The sequence below is a fragment of the Topomyia yanbarensis genome, chromosome 3 (assembly GCF_030247195.1).
Source record: "Topomyia yanbarensis strain Yona2022 chromosome 3, ASM3024719v1, whole genome shotgun sequence".
Lineage (NCBI taxonomy): Eukaryota > Metazoa > Arthropoda > Insecta > Diptera > Culicidae > Topomyia > Topomyia yanbarensis.
In genome coordinates, this window is record NC_080672.1 from 422,051,322 (window position 1) to 422,076,950 (window position 25,629).

The window sequence follows — 25,629 nt, forward strand, 5'->3', positions numbered from 1 at the left end:
TTATCATTCTGTTATCAAAGCGTTTACAGCCGGATCTATCTTTCTATTGATAGCATTTGTATTTTCTTTATTTGCAGCTGAAATCGTATTACATATTTACACTACATGTAGAAGAATAATAGGTTGGTTTTAGGAGAAGGTACAAGCGGATGTCGTTTCACATCGTCGATTGCTTTACTATCTCTATAGTTTAGCGAGTCGCATACTACGCTCTCTTTATACAAAATTGCCAAAAGTAACACTATTCATCTTCCGTAGATACCCTCATTCACAACGGGGAAACAAAATGAGTGAAATTACATGAGACACAGTAACAAGTTGGGAACATTTTCATCGACAGTTTAACGTTTTATACCCTGCATTGCTAACGATATAGGAAAAGAAAAAAAAGCTACGACTAAATTACACATTGAAGGTAGTACTAGATTTGTATGTTCTTGCTCTTCTCAAAATAGGAAAAAGATTCAGCTCAATTTTTTTCTAACAGCTAATACGCCTCGTAATAACTGAATAGTCCCGTATGAGTTGGTTAACTTTCAAATAAAATAAAAATAGTAACATGTACGTCCAGATCGTTCCCTGGTCTTTTTTCTACAAGTAAAAGAACCACCATAAAACAATATACTAGCAGGTATACATGATATTACACATCAACTTGCAGTGTGTGAGGCGCGAATCAATTATGCACGACATCAGTTTAACGCTATTTTCGCCAAGCAGAGGACACCTTACCATCCTCGGACGATTTTCCGTTGGTACTCAGCTTGGGAAAATTGTTCTCCATGTAGTGCGACTGGAAGTGTTCCGTCAGGTCGTCCCGTACCAGAACCTGCTTGCAAACCTGACACACCTCCAGCTGGGCGGCAGCGGATTTGGCTCCCTTGGTTCCTCCAGTGGAGGAATCACTAGCTTTCGATTGGCTCTTGAGATCCTGACAGTAGACCAGGTACAGTTCCTGTGAAAATTAAGATTTTTTTTACTTGTTCGGAACGGATTAAAAAGAAAGTAACTAGGTTCCTACCTGCTGTTTGGTTATATTCGGCAACAGAGCCAACAGCTCCGGAAATATTTCGACGAATCGTTCGCCTAAGGCAGCCTTACAGTGCTCATAATACGGCGCCGGATTGTAGGATCCGTCGCGGAACATCTGCGATATAGTACGGAATTCGGCTAACGCATCGGGTTTCTTAAGGGCACGCTGGAAGTGTGTCACGAGCGTCTGAAATTGATAAGCTGTTAGTTTATGTATATCAACAAGAAATTTAGGCAGTTAGCCTACCTGATTCCTCTTGCTTGCATTTGACGGTGCAACGTAGCTGTACGTTCCCGGAAGAATATTATAGCTTTCACCGCTCGAGCTAGTGAATGTTAAATTGTTTATATTCCTCGCTACCGAGTTCAAAGTCACATTACTGAAACCAGGCGGAGGTGCCGGAATCTTTCTCGCAGCATTATTATTATTCACGCTGACATTTTCAAATCCAGGAGGACCCCGTTTAGGGCCGCTTCCATCGCCACCAAGATTTGCCAAAGCAAAATCCGTAACCGGACGATTACCGAGCGCAGGAAAATTTTCCACAGCCTGACCGTTGTCGTTTTCTTTCTGATTACGAGCATCTCCGTTTGGGCCATGCTTTGCTTTCTCTTTAACTTTGCTTTTACCACCCTGCTGAGTTTGATCGTTGTTATTCTTTCTGTCGTTGCTGCTGACACTTGCATTGCTGTCGTTTTTGTCCTTGTTTCCGCTACTATCCCCTCCTCCTCCGCCAGACTTCTTTCCAGTTAAAGCATTCAAATTCACAAAGTTGCCTTCCTCCTTCAGATTGGGGGCCGGAGCTGGTTTCTTTTTGGATGAAACATTCCCTGTTCCAGCAGCGGCCGCTGAGCCACCACCAAGTGAGAACGAAGATGAGTTCACCTTATTGGCGACAATCCACTGAGCAGGTTTAACGGGACCGCCCGGTTTGCCACCGGATTCGGACAGTGTGGGAAAGGCTTTCGCCGAATTCACGCTCGGTACCACATTTTGAGCTGGCGCTATCTTTTTGCCATCCTTCGGGGGAACGACCGTTGCCACCTTGGACACTACGCTGGAAATGGACACGTAATCATCCACCATGCCCCGATGCTTGGCTGACATAGCGTTCAAATTTACCATACCGTTGCTACCTTCGAGATCCGCATACAGGTCGGATTTCTTGATGCCCGACTTGGTGGTTCCTGTTGAAAGAAAAGCACGGATTGTATAATTTCTTCAACATCAAGTTGTTCCCAAAAACTCACCTGGTAACGCCGGAAAGTCCGCTGCACTGGGTTTCTTCCCCCCATTTGTTGTCGCGCTCGGTGGTCGATTGGAGACGTGAATCATCATACTGGTACTCGGTTTGGAGCCTCCACCAGCATGACCTGTCTGCTGCTGGTTGTTTCTACCACTGCTACTACCGTTGCTTGGCTGACTAGGTTTTAGCAGCGAGCTGGCGGTGATTTTACTACTAAACCCCTCATTGATACTGGTCGATCCTGAACCTTCCCCACCCTCCGACCCGAGGGCGGGGAAGTTCTCCTTCGTCCTGGCCAAACCGGCAACACCAAACACTCGCTGTCGTATGGAAACATTGTTAGGTCGGAACACGGGATTGGCACCGGTTCCTCCTAGCGAGGGAAAGTCCTGTTCATTGCTTGCATCTATCCGCTTGGGAGGATGCTGCGTCGTCATCGAATCATTCAAGAGTGCATCAAATTCTCTCTGACTATCATAGTGCCCACGATTGTTCCCATTACCACCTCCTCCTCCTCCTCCCCCTCCTCCAGCTCCACCACCTCGACCGTGATGATGTCTACCCCCTCCTGGACCACTTCCCATGGGTCCTGCCCCTGGACCGGCACCACCTCTCGGAGCGTAGGTAAATTCCAGCTCCAACGTTCGCGTCTGCTTATTCGCCAATTTGTTCATACTTTTCCCATGAGCGGATGCCCGATGAGCTCGTAAATCAATCTCCGTTCGAAAGACAGCCGTAAACTGTTCCTGCTCACAATCACCTTCCTCACAGAGGTAGTGCTCCTGGCGAAAATGATCCCGCAGTGTATCATAGTCCCTATTGAAAAAACACAAATTATTTTTTTGCACATTTCACACAAGTACAGCGTAGGAAAGCTGCCAACAACGTGCTGACTCTTACTACTAAATCATCGAAAAACATGCAACCTTTCACCCACTCACCCGTAGAAATAGTTGGTCCCGTCGGCATCGCAAAAGTGGCAAAAGAAGTGCTCCTTCCGCAGGTGCCGGAACAATTCGTCCTTATCTAGGAACCGCTTGTCGCAGTACTCGCACAACGGATGACCCCGATGGCCAACGTTATCCGGGTCACCGATTCGACGATGGATGGCTAAATCCTGCCTCGAATAGCACCGTCGTTCCGACGAAAAGATCTTCAAATGTTCCGTACAAATGTCGCAGTAGAACAGTTCGTGCGCCTTGCGGACGTGCTCGCGGAGCATGTCGAACTTGGGGAAGTTTTTCTCGTCGCATCTGAAATGAAGCACCGCGGTTACGGTCAGATCGAAGGAAATAATTGTTGTTAGCTGGTGCGGGTTGGTTGCAGTGCACTCGTCGGTCGGTTTCGATTGCATTCTGTCGGAATGCGTGTGCCGGTTGTGACTGTACAGACTAAAGAATGTGGTGGCCTATATTGGGCAAAAATGAATTGCTGGATGCGCTCGTGTTCGTTCAGCTTGAGCAGGGATACACCCGCGCAAAATATTTTCAGTTCATCGTGAAAAAGTATCCGTCGAAATGAAAATAGAGTGGCGCACATAGATTTGGGTACGCTTTCGATACGGTTAGTTCTGAGCAATTTTGACGGTTCCCGAAGCCCTACGAGAAAAAGCTGAGTGAACCCTGCATAATATGATTTTAAACGCTCAGGGATTAAAGGGACCTAGAATTGCTAGTATTACTACTGGCCAAAAGTCTTCTCTTTTGCTATATTTGTTAAACGCCAATATAGATTTTTATTCTTGTAAATAGGTGCAAAAGCTGTTTTAATCCATCTAGTGGGACAGTTTTGTCTTTCTCATTTCTTCAAGTTATGATTCCATGACTGGTTATATCGTCGCTGTTGTGCTATCTTATGACAAACGCCATTTTGGGGTAAACTGAGTTAGATATGCCACATTACTCGTCTAACGAATCTCTACAAGATGGCGTTCCCAGAATTTTGAAATTTTGCTTGGTTACTGAAATATAACGAGAAAAGTTATTAGAAATTGTGAGTTTTTTGCCTCGAATCATTATATCTTGGGATTGGCTGATGTTATAATGAAGTTTTAGTTGCTTTTATGTGTAAAAATGCCATAGGAACACAATGGCATAATAATTTTCAAAAGAAAAATACATGCATTGGGAGAAAAACGCAGTTTTAGCTTTAAACTGGAAAAATTGCATATTTGGCAACACTGTAACTAAAAATAACTATTTTTTCTAGATACCCTGACTCATTTCCTCCAAAATGCATCCAACTGATTGTTTATAGACCAAATTAAACCAAAGATATGAATAAAAGTTCATAATTGGTGAAGTTTTTCTATGGAAAATGTTTCATGCACGATTATGACACATCATACACATTTTGTCATCAATACACACCTATGACACGTGTGAGTGCGACTTTTGTTTACATTTTTAGTGACAACTCGCAACATGGTCAACCGATCTTCGTAATATTTGAGAGATTAATACAGAATAGGTAGAAGCATCAATTGTCTTCTCTGAATTGTTTCTACCATTTATAAGTTTCATGATATTCAATCTCAAACTTTAAAAATCGTTTTTCTCGAAATGTGCAAAATGGCGCTTGTCATAAGATAGCACAACAGCGACGATATGTTCATTATAATTGTGGAAATGTGTATTACACTTGAAACCTATATACAATGGCTTGCTAACCGCGAACTTGATGAGCTAAGTGTCGATGCCGAAACATTTTTTTGAGAGTTGTCCTACTGATGCTGTAGAGCTAGGTTCTCGGAAGGGCTCCCCGTCAGAATCACACACTACAATTGCAGACGAGACAGGCAATGTCGCCCACTAAAACGATACTTTGCAGCGGGTCGCAATTCTGATTGTGATATTCATTGCTCGGTTCAGATATGTGCGGGCGTAGAGATTTCGCGATCGCGTGTTTCATCGCGAAGGGCTCGAGCATTTGTATGGTAACGTGTTCATTCGCGTGTGTGTTTGTATGTTGCGTGTGCTAACGCGTATGTAACTTCACGTATATAAATTCTTTTTTTATAACCGTGTGTCTTTCGCATATTCGCGTGTGTTCTTGGAAGATCGCGCGCGGACCGTGAATCTAATACTTAATTTTCGGTGTACGACTCAGATGCTAGAAGAAGAAGAAGAAGAAAGAATCTTCCATATCACTAGAGTTTCCGGTCATGTCGCCATGGAAGGTGTTGTCTAGTGGCCTAGCTTTATTTTTTTATTGGTCCAACTGAATGTATGGACCTAAGATGTTAGAACGGAGGGTAATGATTTCCGGATGTGACCGATTTATGATCGCGCGAACACGGACGTTTATAAAACGTTCACCATATTACCGGTGTTCAGTTTAAAAATCATTGTGTTAGGTTGGACTATACACGACGGATCCCTAAGTGTCACTTGTTTCTGTTGGTCGTTGCGGTGTTTCCTCTTTCTGTTCGAAGAGTAGAAACTTTCGGAATAATCACCATTGGAAAGGCATCGTAATCGTATCGTAATTGGAATCGTATCGTAGGATAACACTTCACTTTTCACACTTGCTCATCTGCCAGATAGAATTTCCAAACAAAACTGTTCCCATCAACATTCCTGCGTATTCCACAAAACTGGCGTCACTGCAACTCACGCAGTCATCATTCAGTGCGTGTGATGATGTTGATGATGGTAATGACGTCGGGTGCTCATCGGTAGCGACGGTGCGTTTGATTATTCTCGCTGTCTCGTAATCGTTCGCTCTGCTTCTTTCTCATTCACTCGGTCAACAGCACTGTGGCTAGCGGGGATTGGAAATGTTATTTTTGGAGTTTTCGATTGATTGACACCGGTGTAGTGGAGTGCACTGGAACTGCACCATTTTTGCGCTTTCTAGCAGAAGTGCAGAAAACTAGAAAGAAAGGCTATGCAATTTTCATAATCTACTTTTCAAACGAGGTCCGGAGGTCCGAGTGGCATATACCATTAGATTCAATTCGTCGAGATCGCCAAACGTCTGTGTGTATGTATGTGTGTGTCAAGTAACGTCACTCGATTTTCTCAAAGACGGCTGAACCAATTTGCATAAGCTTAGTTTCAAATAAATGGTATAACGCTCCTATAAGACGCTATTAAATTTTTAATTGATCGGACTTCCAGTTCCGGAGTTACGGATTGAAGAGTGCGGTCACAGCAGCAAACTTTTAACCGATTTTTACAAGCTTAATTTCAAATGAATGATATAATACTCCCATTGACTGTTTTTGCATTTCATTCAGTGCTGACTTTTGGTTCTGAAGTTAGGGACCATTCATAAATTACGTAACGCAAAAATTGCCCAAAATTAACTCCCCCCTCCCCCTATGTAACAAATTGTCACAAATTTTTCCATCCCCCCTCCCCTGTTACGTAACAAATTCCAAGAAAAAAATTTTTTTCTTCTTCGATGAAAACATGTTACGTAACGATCTAGTTAACACCCCCTCCTCCCTATGTCACAACTTGTCGTACCCACCCCCCCCCCCCCCCTAAAAGCGTTACGTAATTTATGAATGGTCCCTTACAGAGTGGTTATGCGGTCACATAGGACTTTCTTATATAAACCGGTATAATCGTAACACATCCTAGGTTAAAAACTATTGAAATGAACATTAAATTACCTCGATTGGCAGGCCTAGATCACTTATAGCGAATCAAAGATTATTGGAATATATTGTATTTGTTTGATTCGAGGGTTTTAGAGTCGACATGTTGCTTATCAGGTTCGTGACAGTCATTCGCTTATATATGATTATCAAGTGTAATAAGAATGTAATAGACATTTACACAATGTTTTTTTGAACGTAACCAGGCATTAAATCATAATTTGGATAAATGAGAAAGGCACAATTGCCGCACTAGGTGGATTAAAACAGCTTATTTTCTGCTAACATCAAGAATAGGTCTTGTTCTATTCATCTGATTTCCTTTATTTAAAAAATCTATAGAAGTATTTACTTTTTTAACTGTCTTATACCTGACATTAGCATGAAAAAATTATTAATTACACTAGTTTACAAAATAAAAATAAAAATCTGAACTTTAATATTCGAACATTATTTCTGATGTAAAATTTCGTGCTAAATTCTAAAATGAGGTCCAAAAAATTCACAGTAGAACAGTTTTCGAGTTACAGTAAAACAATTAATTTCACCATTAAAATTAAAAGTGAGTTCAGTAAAATCCAAATACCTTCGGCTATAGTGCATCGACATGAAATATTATTATGTTGAATTAAAGATAATTGAATGCACTTTCGATCTTTAGAACATTTTGTTTTGGTGCGACTATTGGTTCTGGCGTTTTTTTACGAATCTATTGAACTTTTTCTTGATTTTTTGAAGAAAAATGAGCGTTTGGTCAATATTTTGGGCAAGATAATGCAATCCTAAAAAATATATTTTTATGGGAAATTATAGCCTTTTTTTATTAATTATGGCCTACTAATAACCAATGAAAATAAGCGCTTATTAGTCTAAATCGGATGGAAATTGTGAAAGTTATTCAATTTTTATAGAATGGATATTTTTGAGTTTTTCTGGGTCAAGTGAACCGTCTCGATTCCAATTTTTTCTAGGCTTTGTTTCATAATATATGAGGGACTCTCTGTCAGAATTCTGTTAAATGAGTAAGTGGAAGAATATTGAATGATTTTAATGTGGAGTAATATTCGAACTTGTTTATCCAAATGATTCAAAACTTGTGATAACAATAATTTTAGGCTCAATGAAATTATATGTCATCGAATGATCGGTATGCAATGCTGCGTGTAATATTTACAAGTGTATTACATAAAATAACACTCTTATGATACAAAACTCGTTCTAAACTAAATCCTCACACGTCATAAAATTGCTCAACTGGATTTTGTACAATGTTAATACAAACTATAAAAATCCGTAGAAATATGTGATACTACATACGCCAAGTACTATAAAATTAATAATTTGTAAAACATTTAATTTATTATCCTTCACAGAACATTTAGCAGTTCGTGTTTTGAAATTATGTAGGACATCGACTTATTTTAGGTTTAAAATTTAAAAATCTGAACTTCAGAATGATTTGAAAAACGTAGAATATTTTGTAATTGCACTTAGATGTTTTACGCAATATATTGTGGTATATTGAAATTTTGTGAACCAGTACAATTAAATCGATACATCGTAGAAGCCAATGTGAATCCCATATGATTTCAAATTATAAACTTCAAGACGTTTTAATAACGTAAAATAAATTGTTAGTAGAACAAAACGTGACGAAATAGGTGAATGTCATCATTCGTGAACCTAGTGTCCGAATTTAACATTTTGCACCGTCATAAGTTTCCGATGTGTGTATCCAGGCATTGTGACGCGTGCAGTTTACAACGTTTCTTGAACTATATTCTATATGACACATTTGAACTTTATGCGTATTTTTAATGCCAAATTTTTGATGACATTACTCCACTGAGCCTGATTGTTTAAGAAGTCTTGAATCATTTGGATAAACGAGTTCGAATATTACCCTACCCCCCCGCCCCCCCCCCCCTCTGAAAAGCTAGCGAATTGTCTTTGGGCAACTGCGGCTGCTCATTTAGTGTCATGCGCGACTTCCGGAGGGTTAAGTAGGTACCGTTTTAACATACTCTATTATATTCCAAATACTCTTGAAGATGGTCGTAACCCATTCTTACTGCAATTTGCAATGTAAAGTTTGTTCGCGACAAAATATGGAAACCTAAAAACACATAGATCTCTTGATATATTCAACTAAAAATGAAATTTTTTCACAAATATGGACGTATGTCTTTTTTATCCAAAAATACATAATTCGTTGACATTAAAAATTTAAATAATATACAACCTTGTCAAAATATCGCGCAATTACACACAGAAGATAGCGCTTCCCAAGCCCGGTACGACAGATTTGTGTACCTAGCGCGCTACACTTCTATGAATGACGTTATCATCGACTATTTAAAGAACGGATTTGGCCGGACAAGCTCAGTTGCCTGTTGAACGACAGGCGGAGCAGATCACTGTGCTGTGTGTTTTCACAGCCAGTGTAACTGAGTGAGAAGTCCGTTACACTGCTTGTGGAGGTACGCTATCCAGTGCTATGTTTTCTTTTGTTGTGTGCTCGTTTCCAGCACACTTTTTTGTACAATCTCGAACATAGTTATTCCTACACAAAATCGCTTATACATTCGAGCTCTATTTGCAAACACGGTTAACATAGTGTCGTGACACTAGTTGTCTCTTTCGCTCTACCCATCATCATCAGCGTTGACTCATTTCGCTTGGGTTCAATGTTTGAGGCGAATGTAGGTATATCTAATTTACTTTTTTCGATTATAGAGGTTTTAACCTTAAGGTCATTCGCCTCTTCGGGTTACTATATTTACAGATTTTTCTGTAATGTCAGAGATTTTTTTCACAATTTTTGATTACAGATTCCTTTTCACAGATGGTAGATTTTTGTCATTTTGATGAAAATTTGATAGATTTTTGGAAAATTGTGATTTTTCACAGATTTTTCGAAAATTTATCACAGATTTTTTCCTGTTTCAGTTATCACAGATGGTGAAATGATATTTTTGACCGAAACACAGATTTCAATGTGGCATCCCTGTTTGTTAACGGATGCATAACCTGTATGATAGCAATCTGTGCATTCATTGCGCAAAGACGAAAACTATCTTAGCAACAAATTTACGCGGATCGATGGAAAGCACAGATATATGATTAAGACCACTGCATTCGCTATATTTGTATGCGTACTTTAGGAAAGTTAAAATGATCACAAAATAAAACTAGAAAGCTTGGTCTATACATGAAATGTGATTATATTGTCTAAAATTTGATTTTTCTTCGCCGGTGCGGGTTTTTTACCACACACAATCGAAAAGTTTTTACAATTTTTAAAAGCGGATCTTGTGCTATAAAGATTTAGTTTCAGGTATTAGTTCGGTGACGGTTTTCTGTCTTCTTTCTTCAGATCTTCTCAAATAAGTTTGATTGGATTCGATCGCCTACTACAAATGAAATAACTTGATAACCAAGAAGGGTTGGTTCAATATGTAATGTTGATTGGTGTGCTTAAACTATTCGTAAGAAATATATTTGATTTATTATTACTCCAAATATACTAAGAAAATAAATATTTTACATTAAGTAGTATAGTCTTACGTCTACAGTTCGTGCAACCCCATAGGGCTGCCCCTTGTAGTTTTTAAAGAATTTATTGCCTTATTATTATTTTGGAAATGCAACTAGATTATCAACAATATGTTCGATTTAATAGGCATAATTACTCTATCACTCTCTAACATTATTGACCCATCTTTTTCGTCTGCAAATTGTAAACATAAAAAAATACCCACGGTTCGGCCAAGCTAATGCATTGAACCGTGTCAAAGTAAACGGCATCTGTACATCAAGCGTACTTATATGTATTTACCGTACAGAGTCAGAAGAATCACAACAAGGCCGTCGATAAATCAATTTGGCATCCATATTAAATATTATATATGAGTAATTCCACGTCAGATTTACAACCAAAATTATTTTTGGCTATCTTTAGCTGAAAATTGTTCACACTAAGTTTTGTTTTGATTCTTTTTTTCAATCTGAGTTTGTAAAATTTTGAATTTAATTGAATTGAACATTTTTCAATCACTGATAACTCAGACACTATTCAATTTGTATGTATGTATGTTGGTAGTCACCATCCTAGCTCGAGTCTTGCTCTGCATGCGGCTCCACTTAACAGTACGCTCAAATTTCGTAACAATTCTGCATTCAGCATACCACTGTATGAAAGACCAAAAGGGGATAACGGACCCGTAGGCAATTACACCTACTCAGTATCCGCTGGAATCAAAGAATCTTCTACTCAGAAACTATTCAATTTGCAGAAAAAATATTAAATAATAAAAGTTGCCTTTTCGCATGAGCTCACCGAAATTGTTTTTGCAATGCGTGTTTGTTTTTGCTATGTAACTTATGTATTCTGCAAATACTAGAAGCAAATTTTTTTTAAGTTGAACCAAACACATTTTATTATTTTTTGAAATCATTTATAATTATATTGCGAAGATTGGGTAAAAGTTTCGGAATGGATCTCCAAGTACTTCACGAGATAATACAATTATAACAGGTCTGTCACTGGTCGTTTAGTGTAAAATTGGCTTGTTTTCAATTTATAACTATAATATCTCGCATAGTATTTTGATATCCACTCCATATTTTTCACAAAGAAAGGTTAAACATGATTCTTAATATTTAAAATTGGCTCAACTTTAAAAAAAAATCAATTTGTTTCTAATAATTGCAGATTGCATAAGTTATATAACAAAAAATATTTTTTATGTTTTTTTCGGTAAGCTCATGCAACAACAAGTTTTTGTAAATAATATTTTTTCCAAGCATCAAATACTTTTCGAGTTATCAGTGATTAAAAAATGTTCGATTTTATAAACTTCAAAAGTTACAAATCTAATAACTTGAAAAAAGTATCATATTCAGCCAAAACAAAAAATACGTATCAATTATTTTTAGCTAAAGAATGCAAGAAAAAAATTTGGAAGGAATTCAAATTTTGGTTGTAAATCTGACATATAACCATTGTTGTGAGAAGTTTATGAGATGGATCGAATATTGTTATTCTCCCTAGTATAATATGTGTTGAGGGGAGTAAGTGCGTTCAACCGAATATTGAGCCAATATTTTCCAGTCGCATTTACAAAAAAATATTAACACCAGGTCGAAATTTCTCCCTGATTTGAATACAAATTCCCTGAAAATTCCAGGTTTTTCCAGGTCAAATGGAATTCCCTGAAATTCCCTGATTTTCCAGGTTTTTTCCAGGAATCGCCACCCTGTTCAATAGATTCGTAAACAACGCCAGAACCAGTAGTCGCACTAAAACAAAATGTTCTAACGATCAAAAGTGCATTCAATTACCTTTAACTCAACATTATAATATTTCATGTCGATGCACTACAACCGGATATATTTGGATTATACTGAAGGTATTTTTAATTTTGTAAATGAAATTCATTTTTTTACTGAAACTTGAAAACTGTTCTACTGAGAATTTTTTGGACTTCATTTTCGGATTTAGCACACGATTTTACATTGAAAATGACCACCAGTTTATTTAGTTCAGAAATGCTGTAAACTAGTGTTATGTTTAATAAAATTGTTTTTTTTATTAAAATGTATCAATTTTATTTATTACTCATTTCAGTTAACTACGTAAGGCCCTAACTCGATAAAGTAGGACGATGTTTATCGCGCATAGGTCTACGAGATCCGCTATTTTTATTTTCGAAAAAAAATCATTTTCTAACTACAGTCGTGATTCGCTAGTTGGACATTTTTTAACTGGACCGCTTTTTAGGTGGACCTCCGCTAGTTGGACCATTGTCCAACTAAAAAGCATCTGAACGTCAAAATCTTATGTCAAATTTACTTTGACAATCAATCTGACAATGACAAAAGCAGAAGTTCGTATACAGGAGAAGATCCCATTAAAAGTAACCATTGATTCATACCAAATAGCTTAGCTTAGCTTAAGTAGACTGTGACTCGCTGTTGATAGAGGCTGAGACTACCACTGCATCTCCACGAGCATCACGGGAAAAGAGATGTATTAGTAGAAAAGGGAAAAGATCAGGAAATACCTTGGTAGACAAGATGATCTGAGCAACACGCACGAAAATTGTTCACGATAAATTGAACTCCGGAGAGGCTGTAATCGGGAGTTTCGCTTTTATTTACATTTTAAGGTGAAAATATGTGGAAGCCATGAACGCACGCTTGTTGCTAGGCACCGACAGGCTTGTTTACATTGAGAAAAAATGGAATTTGAAGTGAAAATTCAAACGCACAAATGAGTTTTCGGACATTTTCCCTCGTGCACATTGGCAGAAAATTTTAAGTTTTGTTAATAAACGAAGTTTCGCGAGTGTTTGTGCAGTGGTGTGTGATTAAAGTGCATTTGAAAAAGTGCGCTGAAAATGAGAAGAAGAAAAATAAGTGTTTCGAAAAGAAACCCCAAGTGAAGAGGGGTGATATTTTCGCACAAAATAAGCGCTACAGATGGAATTCCGTCAAAAACTCGGGTTGGTTGTATAGGAAAATGTTCTAGCTTCCTCAAGTAGCAGTTTCGTGGTACACCGGCAAGGTTAGTGTATTGAAAAACACATTTTTTATTTGCTCATGTCAGATACATGGTTAGGCAGGGGAGAGGGGTGTGTGCGGCGTAGGAGCTATATTGTGGCTCGCTTGTATAATGTCCTTTGATCATTTCCAGTTTTTTTAGTTTTCATCAAGCTTGAGTTTAATGTTTAATTGCAAAAAAAAATTATTTTCTCGTTTATTTGACACGGCTCAGTGCGTTAGCTTAAATGAGCCGTAGATCTTTTAATTAATATTTACAATGTGTAAATGGTAATAAATAAATCGAACTTGTTACTTCGCGTAAAGAATATCGTTGGAAATACCTGGAAGAAATTAACAGATTCCACTGTTCCGTATTCCGACATGATGGTTGAAATGAATTTATCGGTAGTACACGGGGATAGATCGTGCAGACGCACATTAGTTTTAGGGGCCGTACACAAATGACGTAGCTTTTTTCGACGATTTTCGACCCCTCCCTCCCCCCTCGTAGCATTTGGTCACAAAACTCAAACCTCCCCCTTGTAAATAACGTAGCATTTTCCTACACCCACCCACCCCCCCCCCACCCCCCCCCCCCCCCCACCTTGCGCAAGGCTGCCGGGCGATGAACAAAAATACATGTTTTTTCAATTCTTTCAAATACATGTCCTTACAACATGTTTGACGGCTTTTATCAACATTTTAATTATAACAGCAAATTGCGTACAATTTAATCACAAATAAGGGGCCATGCATAAATGACGTAGCATTTTAAGGGGTAGGGAGGGTATACCTAATTTGTGACGAAGTGTGACGTGGGGGAGGGTAGGGTCAGCAGTTGTGCGACGTAACATTAAGTTTAAATTTTTTAAGAGTAGAAAAAACAATTTAATGTTCCTCCATTCCCAACAGAAATAGATTTAAATTCACGCAAGTTACTTTTCACGCGATTTTTAATGTGGTTAATTTTACGATTCCCTGAATTCCAAGCTCGCAAAAAACAACGAAACATTTTGTATGCGGAATTAACTTACTACATTATGTTACATTATGTTACTAGTAGACTTAGTTTGGTAGCTAAATTAAATTTTCTCTTCGGATTCAACCAAAGAAAATTTAGTAATTTAGATGAACGAATGCTTCTTAGAATCAGGATTTTTAACTGTAAGAACTTCTCGTCATGCCCCATGACATATAAAATTCAAAACAAAACTGTAAACACTTTAGGGATCATCCATAAATGACGTAGCACTTTTTGAGCAATTTTTGACACCCCCCTCCCCCATCGTAGCCTTTCGTCACAAACCTCTAAATACCCCCTGGTAATTACGTAGCTTGACGGTAACTCTCCCCCCTGCCTCCGTAATTTTTTTAAAACATTAAAAACGATGCTAGTTATTCCCCTTAAAAAAAGCTACGTAGCCTGACATGACCCCCTACCCCCGTCGTCACACATCATCACAAAACGCAAAACTCCCTCCTCTCCCATATAATGCTACGTCATTTATGGATGATCCCTAATATTTTAGTAGTTGTAGCAGCTGAATGAGAGGGTGCCACCGGGCGGGCCTCAAAATTTGTACTGCAAAATGTATGCCCCAATCCATGGTGTGACGCGACCCGTGTCGAGGGATAAATGGCGGGGGTCTGACAGAGTTAACTTTTTTCAGGACTGGTGATATCCAACGGGGAAAAACGATCGGAAATTATGAGTGGAGCTAAGCAATCATGTGAAAAAAATTCTCCCCAGAGGCGAGACTCGAACTCGCAACCTTTGAGACTCCGGCCCAATGCACTAATCCTTATGCTATCCCTGGGTATGGCGACATCCCAGAAAGAACATATGATTATCCCACTGGCGACGGTGATCGTACCCTGCCTGCAAAGCGAGAATCACACACAACGGCAGCTGATCACTCCAACACATTTGATCTATTTAATTTCCCCAAGGCCCGGGTTTTTATTATCGTCTGATGTCTAATTTTTTTTAGTTCACTACCCATCGTACTTCGGTGGGTGACAGAGCTAATGAAGACTGTCGATTTCTGGTCCCTTGCCCAGTGAACAGAGGTACGACGGGAGCGAACCCGCCCGTTCGAATTAAATTAATAATTCAATTTTTGTCTTTTGACTTAAGTGGTATCGGAGTCTCAAAGGTTGCGAGTTCGAGTCTCGCCTCTGGGGGGAATTTTTTTCACATGATTGCTTAGCTCCACTCACAATTTCCGATCGGTTTTCCCCATTGGATACCACCAGTCCTAAATAAGTTATTGGCACTTAAGTCAAAAGACAAAAATTGAATTATTAGTTTAACTTTTTTCCTCTTGCTATTAGTGTGAACAAAACAGAAAACACAAAGAACACTGTAAACATGGGTTTGGAAGAGATTGCGATGATGGAGGTGGAAGAGGAGAAGGATTGCGCGAAAAGCAAACTTGGGGAGCTGCTAAATAGTGGCTCGTTGGAGGATGTTGTGTCCTGCACTTCGTCCATTCTCAAATCTCCAGCTAGAGACGACACAAACCAGTCCGTTACACCTGATACCTGCAGAAAAAATTTTCCCGGGTACTCCTAACGGCGTGCTTGTATTAAGGATGCGTGTCGAAAGACCTGTTCCCACCTACTTGACTATAAAACTCAAAACTCACGGAACTAGAATTAACCTCAAAAAGGCAAGGGGTCTCAGAGGCCCGACTCGTCACAGTGCTGTAACTGTCTACAAATCTCGACAAACATATGATTACGGCTTAAAAGCCAGCTGTCAAAATTCTCTTTGAAAGGAAATTCCGGACAAACCGTTACTGTTCGAACACAGTTCACATCAGCTAATGAAAAAGAAAACTTTTCTCTTTTGTTTACCTTAAACATCTGGGATTGGCGAGTAAAGGTTTGTCCGGAATTTCCATTCAAAGAGAATTTTGACAGTTGGCTTTTAATCCGTAATCATATTTTTGTCGCGAAATGATCGTGTGTTTTCGGGCTTTCGATTCTCTCACTATTAAATGACAAAAACAAGTTTTTTTTCATTGGGTCTTAGGAGCGATGCTTCTTGAAGTCACAATTTGAGCTTGCCTTATGCACCCATGCGGGACAAACTCCTCCGTTCAAAAACTGTAATCATACATTGTGGCAGCTGTTCAGATCACAATGACAACTGCAAAAGAAGCATCCAGCACCCCAAAATCAACATCGACAAGAAAGGTAATAACAATGACGACGAGTTTACACTCGTCAACCGTAAGTGCAAAAGCAGGGAGGAACATCTGATCGCGTGCACCAAGACAGTTTTAACGATGAGGACCTGGACATGGAAAACAGGAGAGAATTGGATGACACCCCCCCCCCCTCCCCCCTGACACAGTACGCGAACAGATAAACGTTTTGCACCCACGAAAGCGGGTTTCCGCTCCGGATAGGATTTTTTGCTTGAATATTTATTTTTTACGTTTTGTAAACATATAAGAGGTCTACGGCTCCGTTAAGCTGCCACTATGAGCTGTGTCAAATAAACGAATTAAATAAAGCTAAATCAGCAGCGATTTGAACAGCGGTAAGTAATGCATTTCAGGAAATGGTTTATCGCGCAGATGAAAATCTGAACCAACATATAAAACGGCTAGAGCCGCATTTAACGAGGAAATCAAGCTCAGTAAGAAAGTATGCTTAGAAAAGCTTTATTGCAACGCCAATTCAGATCCAACGCCTATAGTTACCACGGCGAAGATAATAGGACCGGCAGTACCACCGGATAGGTGCCGAGAGAGAAGAAGCATGAGTAACCAACATGGAGCTGATAGCGGTGACAAAACCTTGGATGACCGAGAAGACCCTTCAGCATACAGGCCGCTATGTCTGATACAGTCGAAAAGGTGCTTGAAAGAGTAATACTATGTTCACACTACAGAGCTAAATCATGTTATAATAATTAGCAACAAGAAAAATGTCATCAAGATAGCGTTAAAACACGTTTTAACTCGTGGTGTGAACGTAGTATAATCCTTAACAGGCTTACAACATACACGGAGGGAGAGAATGGCCTATTCAATATGCAATTCGGCTTCCGGAAAGGTGAATTCACTGCGAACGCCATACGAGCGATCGTGAAAGCGATGGAGACTGCGCAGAAGTAAAAGAGAAGAGGAAATAGTGATCGGCGAATCACTAGAGGAAGTAGAAGTACTCACCATGGAGGCGATAGATGCTGTAGAAGACTGGATGCGCGAGAAGAAGCTGGCGTTAGCTCACCACAAAACCGATAGTTTTGATAAGCAACCGAAAGGCAGTGCAGCACGCGAGAATTACGGTTGGAGCGCGTATCATTGACTCGTCCGACAACAGGGAGTGATGGTAGACGATCGCGGTGAAGAGAACTTCCAAATGACATGTCAGACTACTATACAGCGACATATAGGAGACCAGCGGTTGTGACCAGAGTAGGTTGTCGGGGACTAGACTGAGCGTAACGTATCGTCGGCGAAACGTCGTCGGGGCACCTGAGAACCGGAAGTCATTCCACCTGGAATCGCAGGACTGAACGCAGCACCTGACTGACCAGCATCGACATAACGGTTTTGAGAGAACTTTCGACGCCGAATAGCACCGAACGCGACAAACCAGAAGTTTTGTGTCGTCGAGCCACCAGTGAATCGGAAGCACCCCACCAACCGGAATCGCTGAATCAACCACGACATCTAACTGATCAACGCAGAGAAGAGCCCATGTACAACATCATGCCGAAGCATATGAGTGCGCAGCAGTAAGAGTGATGTGGCGGAGATGAGATCAGCGAACTAGTACGACTAGATAGGGTTGCTGAATCGAGTGTTCACCCCGAGATCAAGTAGCGATACCACCCAGAATGACTCACTCCTTGGGGAATCGAACCTGACGGAGGTAAGAAAAAAGGTCGACGAGCTCTATGAGAAAAGAGGGGTACTTAAAACGCAAGCCTCCTCGGGAGAGGTGCAAGGTCAGCGATTTGACTACCGATGGACGTTGGAGGAGACCGGTAAGATAAAAGGAGGAGACCGGCATGATAAACGTCGGATGGTCCGTGTGATCGCTGAGAGTCGCTAAGCGAGTTACCAACTGGACGAAGCGATGCTTCAGGTTATTGTTACACTTCCAGCCTGCATCGAATCTTGTTTAAACTCATAGCTGGTCCAAATCACCTGGATAAATATTATAAATTACGCCATAATCATGTTATTAGAGTAATGCTCAAGCTTTTTAAGACAATTAAGCCATCTTTTCTCCTTAAATTGAAAATTCAAAAACGGAAAATTTGTGTCACTTTTGTGTGAGTGACATTGAATTGTGAAAACGATGTCAAAAGATTATTTTCTTGCTTCTGACGTATTTTGTTCCTGAATTTTACGTATGCGGTTAATTTTCAAATAAAAAAATATAGTTATCGCCACGACCCTACGAACAATATTCAAATTGTTTTCTACACCCTTGCTCATTCTAAAAGCACTACATTCAAATTCCTTCCGATGCGTACTCAAACCTTTGCGCGCCACTGTTAAGTGCACCCCCTTTCTCTCTAGTGACATCCGAGGTTACACATATAATCGTCGCCCCTTCATTCAACGTTATGAAATATCGCTAGAAAACCATCCTACCTCACAGCAGGAAATGCGCACCGCACTCACCTGGGGCACCTGTTGTCCAGCAGTTCGAAGAAGGCCACCTGTACGTCCCCGTCGGTGAAACAGATCCGATACTTTTTATCGTACAACCCGGACCGATTCCGGACATCCAGCTCCTTGTACGGTGCTAGCGTTTTCGAAAAGATCACCTTGGCCAGATCCCGACGACAGATGGGACAATCGTTCTGTCTGCACAACACCCGGATCCGGGTGGAACACTCGAAGCAGCACAGGTGATCACACTCCCCGATGGCATAGTAGTGGATTGGCTTGAAGCAAACTACGCAAACCGAATCATTCGGTTCCGACGACTCCGACGGAGTGGAACGTTTGTAATGTTGACCCGTACTGTTTTGTCGCTGCTGCTGCTGCTGTTGATGGTGGAACTTTTGGCCACCGCCACCACTTCCGCCGCGACGCTCACGGTGATGGTTTGGGTAATAGTTGGCCATAGTTAACGAATGTATCTTTTTGCTAATCTCCCAACCAGGAAAAAAATCAAAGCGAGAAGAGTGCACTTTTTCACTGCAGCTTTTGTGATTCACACAGAACGGCCTTTGTGACCGGGAGGAATAACACCAACACAATTTGGAACCGGAACCGAATTTGAATCCGCAAAGGGCCAATAAATCACTTTTCCGGGAATGTACAAGCACACTTTTTTCACGCGTAAAACGTAGCAAAAGAAAAGCACGACGACGACGACGAATGTAAAAGAACGATTGACGCAGAGATGCCAGGTACTTTTTTCAAATGTCTGCAATAATAATTTTAAAAGTCTGGGAAGAACAAAAAATGTCAGGAAAGCTAGTGTAACCAAAAGCCTCTATATTCAAAAATCTGCAAATATCTGCAACAAAACTAAAAAATCTGCAAATATCTGCAACCAAACTAGAAAATCTGCAAATATCTGCGTCATCGAAAAATCTGCAGCTTAAATTAAAAGTCTGCGAATTTGCAGACTTGTCTGCAAATCTGGCATCTCTGGATTGACGTGACACTTCTTGATGTTTGAAATTTTGACATCAAGCAAGGTTGGTGATACAGAGCGGGTTCGCGTAACTTTGTCCCAGTGAAAAATAAACTCCCCAGTAAAGCTCAGCCGGAAATGAACCGGAATTCCGGCTGGTTCCAGTTCGTATTCCGGCTCCAGTGACACAACCGATTCTAACTAGAATCGGTTGTGTCACTGGAGCCGGAATGCGAACTGGAACCAGCCGGAATTCCGGTTCATTTCCGGCTGAGCTTAACTGGGTCCAGTCTCAGTGATATTTATACATAAAGGGCTTCCCGCAAAATTGGTAGCAATAAAAGGTCAATGAAAACTCTCGCTTAACGCTTAAGCTAGGTTTAAACGTACTGATGAAACTGGTTTAAAAGTTAAGCGAGGGGAAGAAATCTGCCCTTAATCGAGTCTCGTACAGAGGAATGCAGGATACTGCATAAAATTGTGACTACTTCTTTTCTCCTGTAATCAGTTTTTAATGGCGATTTCGCTTGAACCTGAAACGGAGTCAGGTTCTAACCCCAAATTGGTGTCAGTTCATACATTTTGACGGCAGTTGGGGAACTGATTCAGTTTTGCCTCAAACAAAAACCACATAAATTATCTTTAAATGAATTCAACCGAGTTACACAATAAATTCTTACGGAGTGAATTGGAAACTTGCTGTTTCGTTTTGCTTTAAACATAAACAACACCTTTGGTATAACTATGCCGGACATTTGAAAATCCCTATTAAAATTGCTGGCAGCTGATTTACAACCACAGATGCAATGTATTGCCAAAGGAGGGTGAATAATAACCGGCACCTCTAAGCCTTTCTATTTCCGTTAAAAAGAAACGGTGCCGATTTATTTCGTAAGGAAAACAAAATATATTGCACTGCAACAACCGGTTGAGGTTAGGTGTTTCGTGAGGCAAACAAACCAGAATCCTTTGGCGATACATTGCATCTGTGGTTGTAAATCAGCTGTCAGAAATCAATATGTGATCAGTCGCGTCAGTTCAGTCAGTTAAGGCACAAATCCCCGACTATGTACGGGGAACGTACCATTTGAGCCAATATATTTTGATTCCTTCCAGTAGGTAATTTTAATTTTCTGTCCTTATTTCACTGCCGGAAAACGAGGGAGAGGGAATGATTTTTTAACTCATCTCATTATTTTTGGGTAAATTTGGACTCCCTCTCTTTCGTTTTTCGTTGGAGGAAGTGGGATGCACAGATTTAAAATTACCTACTGCTAGGTAATGCAAGTTTTCTGTGTATAGCACAGACTAACAGTCATAACACTACGAGGGAATTCCCTCAAAAACATCGATCCAACAATTTTCCCAGAACACTAGCTCCACCTTTTATCCACGGTTCCAAGCACTTATTTGCTGATGGGTTACCCCTAGGGCGTGACACTCTTTTATAAAAATATTTCACCTGGTTTTATATTTTTAATAACTCCTTATATTTAGTTATAATTTATAAAATTTATAAAAGTTTTAACTGTATTCGAATCGTTGAAAGTTCGAAAAAAATCGAACTCCCGTTACCATAGTAGCCTTAGTTACCGCGAGCGATTATAAACAATGAAAAAATTGTGTTGTATCAACATAAAATGGTAAGTACCCTAATATTTTGCATAATTCTGGGTGGTTCTAGTAAGTATCCGGCTCTAGAGACACAACCGATTAATTAGAATAGGTTGTGTCACTGGAGCTGAGTACTAACTACAACCAGCAAGATTTTTAGCCTCATTTTCTGGCTGGACTTACTGGAACTCTTCTGTTGTACTTCTTTAGTAAAATCGGAGCCAGACACAATAATGTAGCTTTGTCAAATCCCAGTCTTGGTTTCTACTCGTTACCCCAAAACAGCTCTTTCTTAACACCAATAGTGATTCAGCCATCCCAACGCAACAACAGTAGCAAACAACCACAATTCCAGCGTTTTCCACCAATCATCCGACCGGGCAGTAGCAAAAGCTTTCAAACGATACTTCTGCCACAAGGTTTGACGCTAATTCAACAAGCGCAACTAGTGCAGCAAACTCTCAGGTGCAAAGGATGCAAGCCTATCAGGGTCAAACGCAGATGACCGTTGGCCAACAGCTGCACATGCAGCAACAACCACAAACTAGAATTATCACCACCCAAATTCCGCAGTAGATACAGCAACGCCACCGTCAGGTTCAACAGTAGCAGTATATAATACCTACAGTTCCCAGCAGCGAGAGCACCGCATGAAGGAGGAACCACTATTCAGTTGGTGCAGCAAGATGAGTCATTTTTGACTATTACTTTTTATTTCGAAAAAATCAGTACCGTATTTAATACATTGTATTGAAATAATCCTATTATTTGAGAGAAAAAACCTCGTGCTCAAAAAATTCATGTCACTTTCAGATTGAATTGGCTTCCCATGTTCTTTAGCAATCTGTAGCAAGTTTCTTTTATACTCCCGATCCTGCGATTCCCGCCCCATGATCTCCGATAACTCAAATAGATACTCATCCAGAATATTTGCTTCGAGTTCTGCAACCTTATCATCTTTACATTTCTCCAAATATTGTCGACGTGATTGAATCGTCAACTTCGGTAGTAACTTGTCTTCATCAGAACTCACTTGTATTATTATAAAAAAGGCCCTTTTCAGGGCCACCAAAATCATTTCAAAGAATAAGTTTGCATTTTCTGTTTCATGGACTGTCTCCCTGAAGAGCAATTTGGGTTAAACCCTAAATTATGATTTATTTCAGTACGCAAATTGCAAATATGGTCAGAAACAAACTGAAGTGAAGTGAAAAACATTTTTACTAGGAGCATTCAAAAAAGATTTCAATTCTCAAACATTTTACCAAGGTGCCGTATTACATTACTCTCTTTACCATGAGTGTTCGATAATCTCCGTATTGGAAACACAATTTCAATTTTGTTCTTGGGAAGCAGTACGGCTTGGATATTTGGCAACACACCGCCCTGAGCAATTGTCACTCCGGAGAGCAGTTTGTTCAACTTTTCGTTGTTACGAATCACCAGCTGCTGAAGACGTGGGATAATTCGTCTTTTTGTTGTCACGGGCAGCATTTCCTTCCAAGTTCAACACTTTAACAGCAAGGTATTCCATTACAGCTACTAAGCAAACGGTCGGATATAAAAACTTAGCATGCTGCTGCTCAATATCAGTTTGTTTGTATCGTCTTACCATATACGTCGATCCAAATGTTTCCGAACATTGTTAAAGGATACAAGAAGAAGCGGCCGTCCGTGTGTAGCTGTCAGAAAAGTTCACCAAGCACGCCGTCTCAGATGGCACAAAACACTAGCTCCAACTAAATTCCGAATACTGCCCAAACAAAGGGCCTTTTTCAGGGCTATCATCTATCAACAAAGAATCGAATTGAAGTTTTGTTATTACAAGCATCAGAAAATGGCTTGCCAAGAGCGTTGGATAGTAAGTGAGCCCCTTGTGAACAATATCGTCGGCATGTCGTAGAATGGCACGAAATAAAAAGTTATCATTTGTGTGATTTGTTAACAGTTTCGTGTAATGATTCAATTTACAATAACATTCATTAAATGCTCTTTTTAGGATTACCATATAGGTGAATGTTCGAATATTTTAAATTTCGATGCACGTGTATCGATATTTCGGTATTTCCATTAGAAATAACGAAATATTTGCTTTTAATACAACCTATGAGAAGATAGTCAAAATTGTAGCATTTGTATAACCAGTCTAAAGTGTATTCTACTTCACTCCGGTTATGTCTCTGACATTACCCACCCATCTTTTTTCACAAGGCCTGGGTGAGTTTATGACCCCGGTGGGAAAACCAAACGGCGAGTCGGTTGTACAAAAAAGTTACACATTCAAGTCGCTTCTATATAGTGTTTTGAAAACAATATTTTCGTCTCATGTATTGTTGTAAACAAACAAAATAAACCATTTTTACGCGGTCTGGATCCTCTTCGTAAAAAAATACTTGAGTGTATTTTATTTTAGTCTAAACATAAGGATAAGTGATGTTTTCAAAGAATCATTTTAAAAAAATCTCAAAGAACGCGGTTGGATATTCCCAATAAGAATTTTAATATGTAATGCTGGGAAAAGCGCATTCCGGGAAAAAATAGTGGGAAGCAATTTTACCCCACCATGCTAAAATAAGCAATTCAAAAAAAGCACACATATTTTATCCACGCAATAGAATAAAACGAACCTAATCAATTTTCGTAGAATTATGTTTCCGGTTCGGAAGCACAACCATCCAACTTACACTACGATCATGGAACAATACATCGCTCTATTGCCCTTATAATCCCACACAGTTGGGAGATCATGTACTATCAGCGAAATCAGTATCAGCCGTGATCGGAGAGGTAGTTGAACTACACGATCGACGAACTGGTTGTCCACGATCATAATCTACGCTGGAGCCTGGAAAACATCGCATTGCGTAGTGTATTGCTTCAGACTGGTCTGGTGTAGTCCTGTGCCATTTTAATCGTCGGTGGAACTGATCCATAGGACCTCGCTGAAAAAATTAATTTATATTACTGGTTTGATTCAACTACAAACGAATTACATGTCAGTTTAATAAGCTCAATAAGCCGTCCATTGTGAATTGTTATTCTAAACGTTTTGTTTATTTGTATAGCTTGATAATATTTTCTTAAATACCATTAAGTTGGTTTTCCTTAGATACCTCTCGTCGACAGCGAAATGAGTACCAGTAGTTATGGTGTCAGTTAAACGTCAAATGTAGGGACCGTGAGTTACTTATTGGCGAATCCATATTGAACCAAAAAATAATCGCTAGAGGCAAAGCCCTGATTTAACTATGTAATAAAAATATGCAAATATAAAAAATGTTTATGAATCACAATTTTGCTGGAAATTCAATTTAACAGTAAATCCGCTGTAAAAAATTTAACTGTAAATTCGCTGTAAAAAACATGCAAAACTGTTGTGAAAACAATGTAAATCAACGTTTTGGCTTACAAAATCTACAACAGAATGACATCCGAAATCGTTGTAAGTGGTTTCAAAATGTATGGAACAAAGCCAATTTTTCCATTGTTAAATCGCTCAACGACCCCCCTTTTTCGATGTAAAAATTGGGTTTACAATGAAATTGATTGTAGAAACAACAAATTTGATTGCATATTCATTGTATTTACATTTTCCAACATATCTAATCTTTTTACATCGTTTTTCGATATAATGTAACAATAAAAATCACTGTATTTCCGAAAAAGTTCGCAAGAACCCTTTAATTATCATTAATCATATATCGATTAGCCCTTTGAAGAAAACGCACGAATTCCCGGACTAACGAAATAAAGGAGAAATGTCAAGAGGGATAAAAACCACTTGAGCGTCGCTTGAAATGCCTAGTCGCGTAAGCAGGATGGCAGATTGCATTCGATTCGCACCAATATCACAGGAAGAAACGAGATGGAATGTTTAGAAATGACAAAAGAAAAAGCAAAAAACGGCAGATGGCTCGATGAGAGACCCAGCCAGCAGAGAGTGTTCCGTGAGCACAAGCTGCT

The 25,629-nt window shown here is 39.7% G+C and overlaps 1 protein-coding gene across 1 annotated transcript; it reads right to left on the reverse strand.

Annotated features, from left to right (window-relative positions):
* On the reverse strand, positions 1-19,804 carry LOC131689192 (E3 ubiquitin-protein ligase ZNF598). Its single transcript, XM_058974112.1, has 6 exons — positions 19,086-19,804; positions 3,221-3,532; positions 2,284-3,095; positions 1,280-2,220; positions 1,022-1,219; positions 1-955 (listed from the first exon to the last, which is right to left on the reverse strand). The coding sequence occupies exons 1-6, from the start codon at positions 19,532-19,534 to the stop codon at positions 704-706; spliced, it is 2,964 nt and encodes a 987-aa protein (XP_058830095.1). The 5' UTR covers positions 19,535-19,804; the 3' UTR covers positions 1-703.
* Positions 19,805-25,629: the final 5,825 nt, after the last annotated feature.

Excerpts from the sequence above, each read along its gene's own strand:
- LOC131689192 (XM_058974112.1), bottom strand. The coding sequence starts at position 19,534 with ATGGCCAACTATTACCCAAACCATCACCGTGAGCGTCGCGGCGGAAGT. Across the intron at positions 3,533-19,085 it reads CTGGACAACAGGTGCCCCAG|ATGCGACGAGAAAAACTTCC; the intron begins GTGAGTGCGGTG and ends GCTTCATTTCAG. Across the intron at positions 3,096-3,220 it reads GGGACCAACTATTTCTACGG|GGACTATGATACACTGCGGG; the intron begins GTGAGTGGGTGA and ends TTTTTTCAATAG.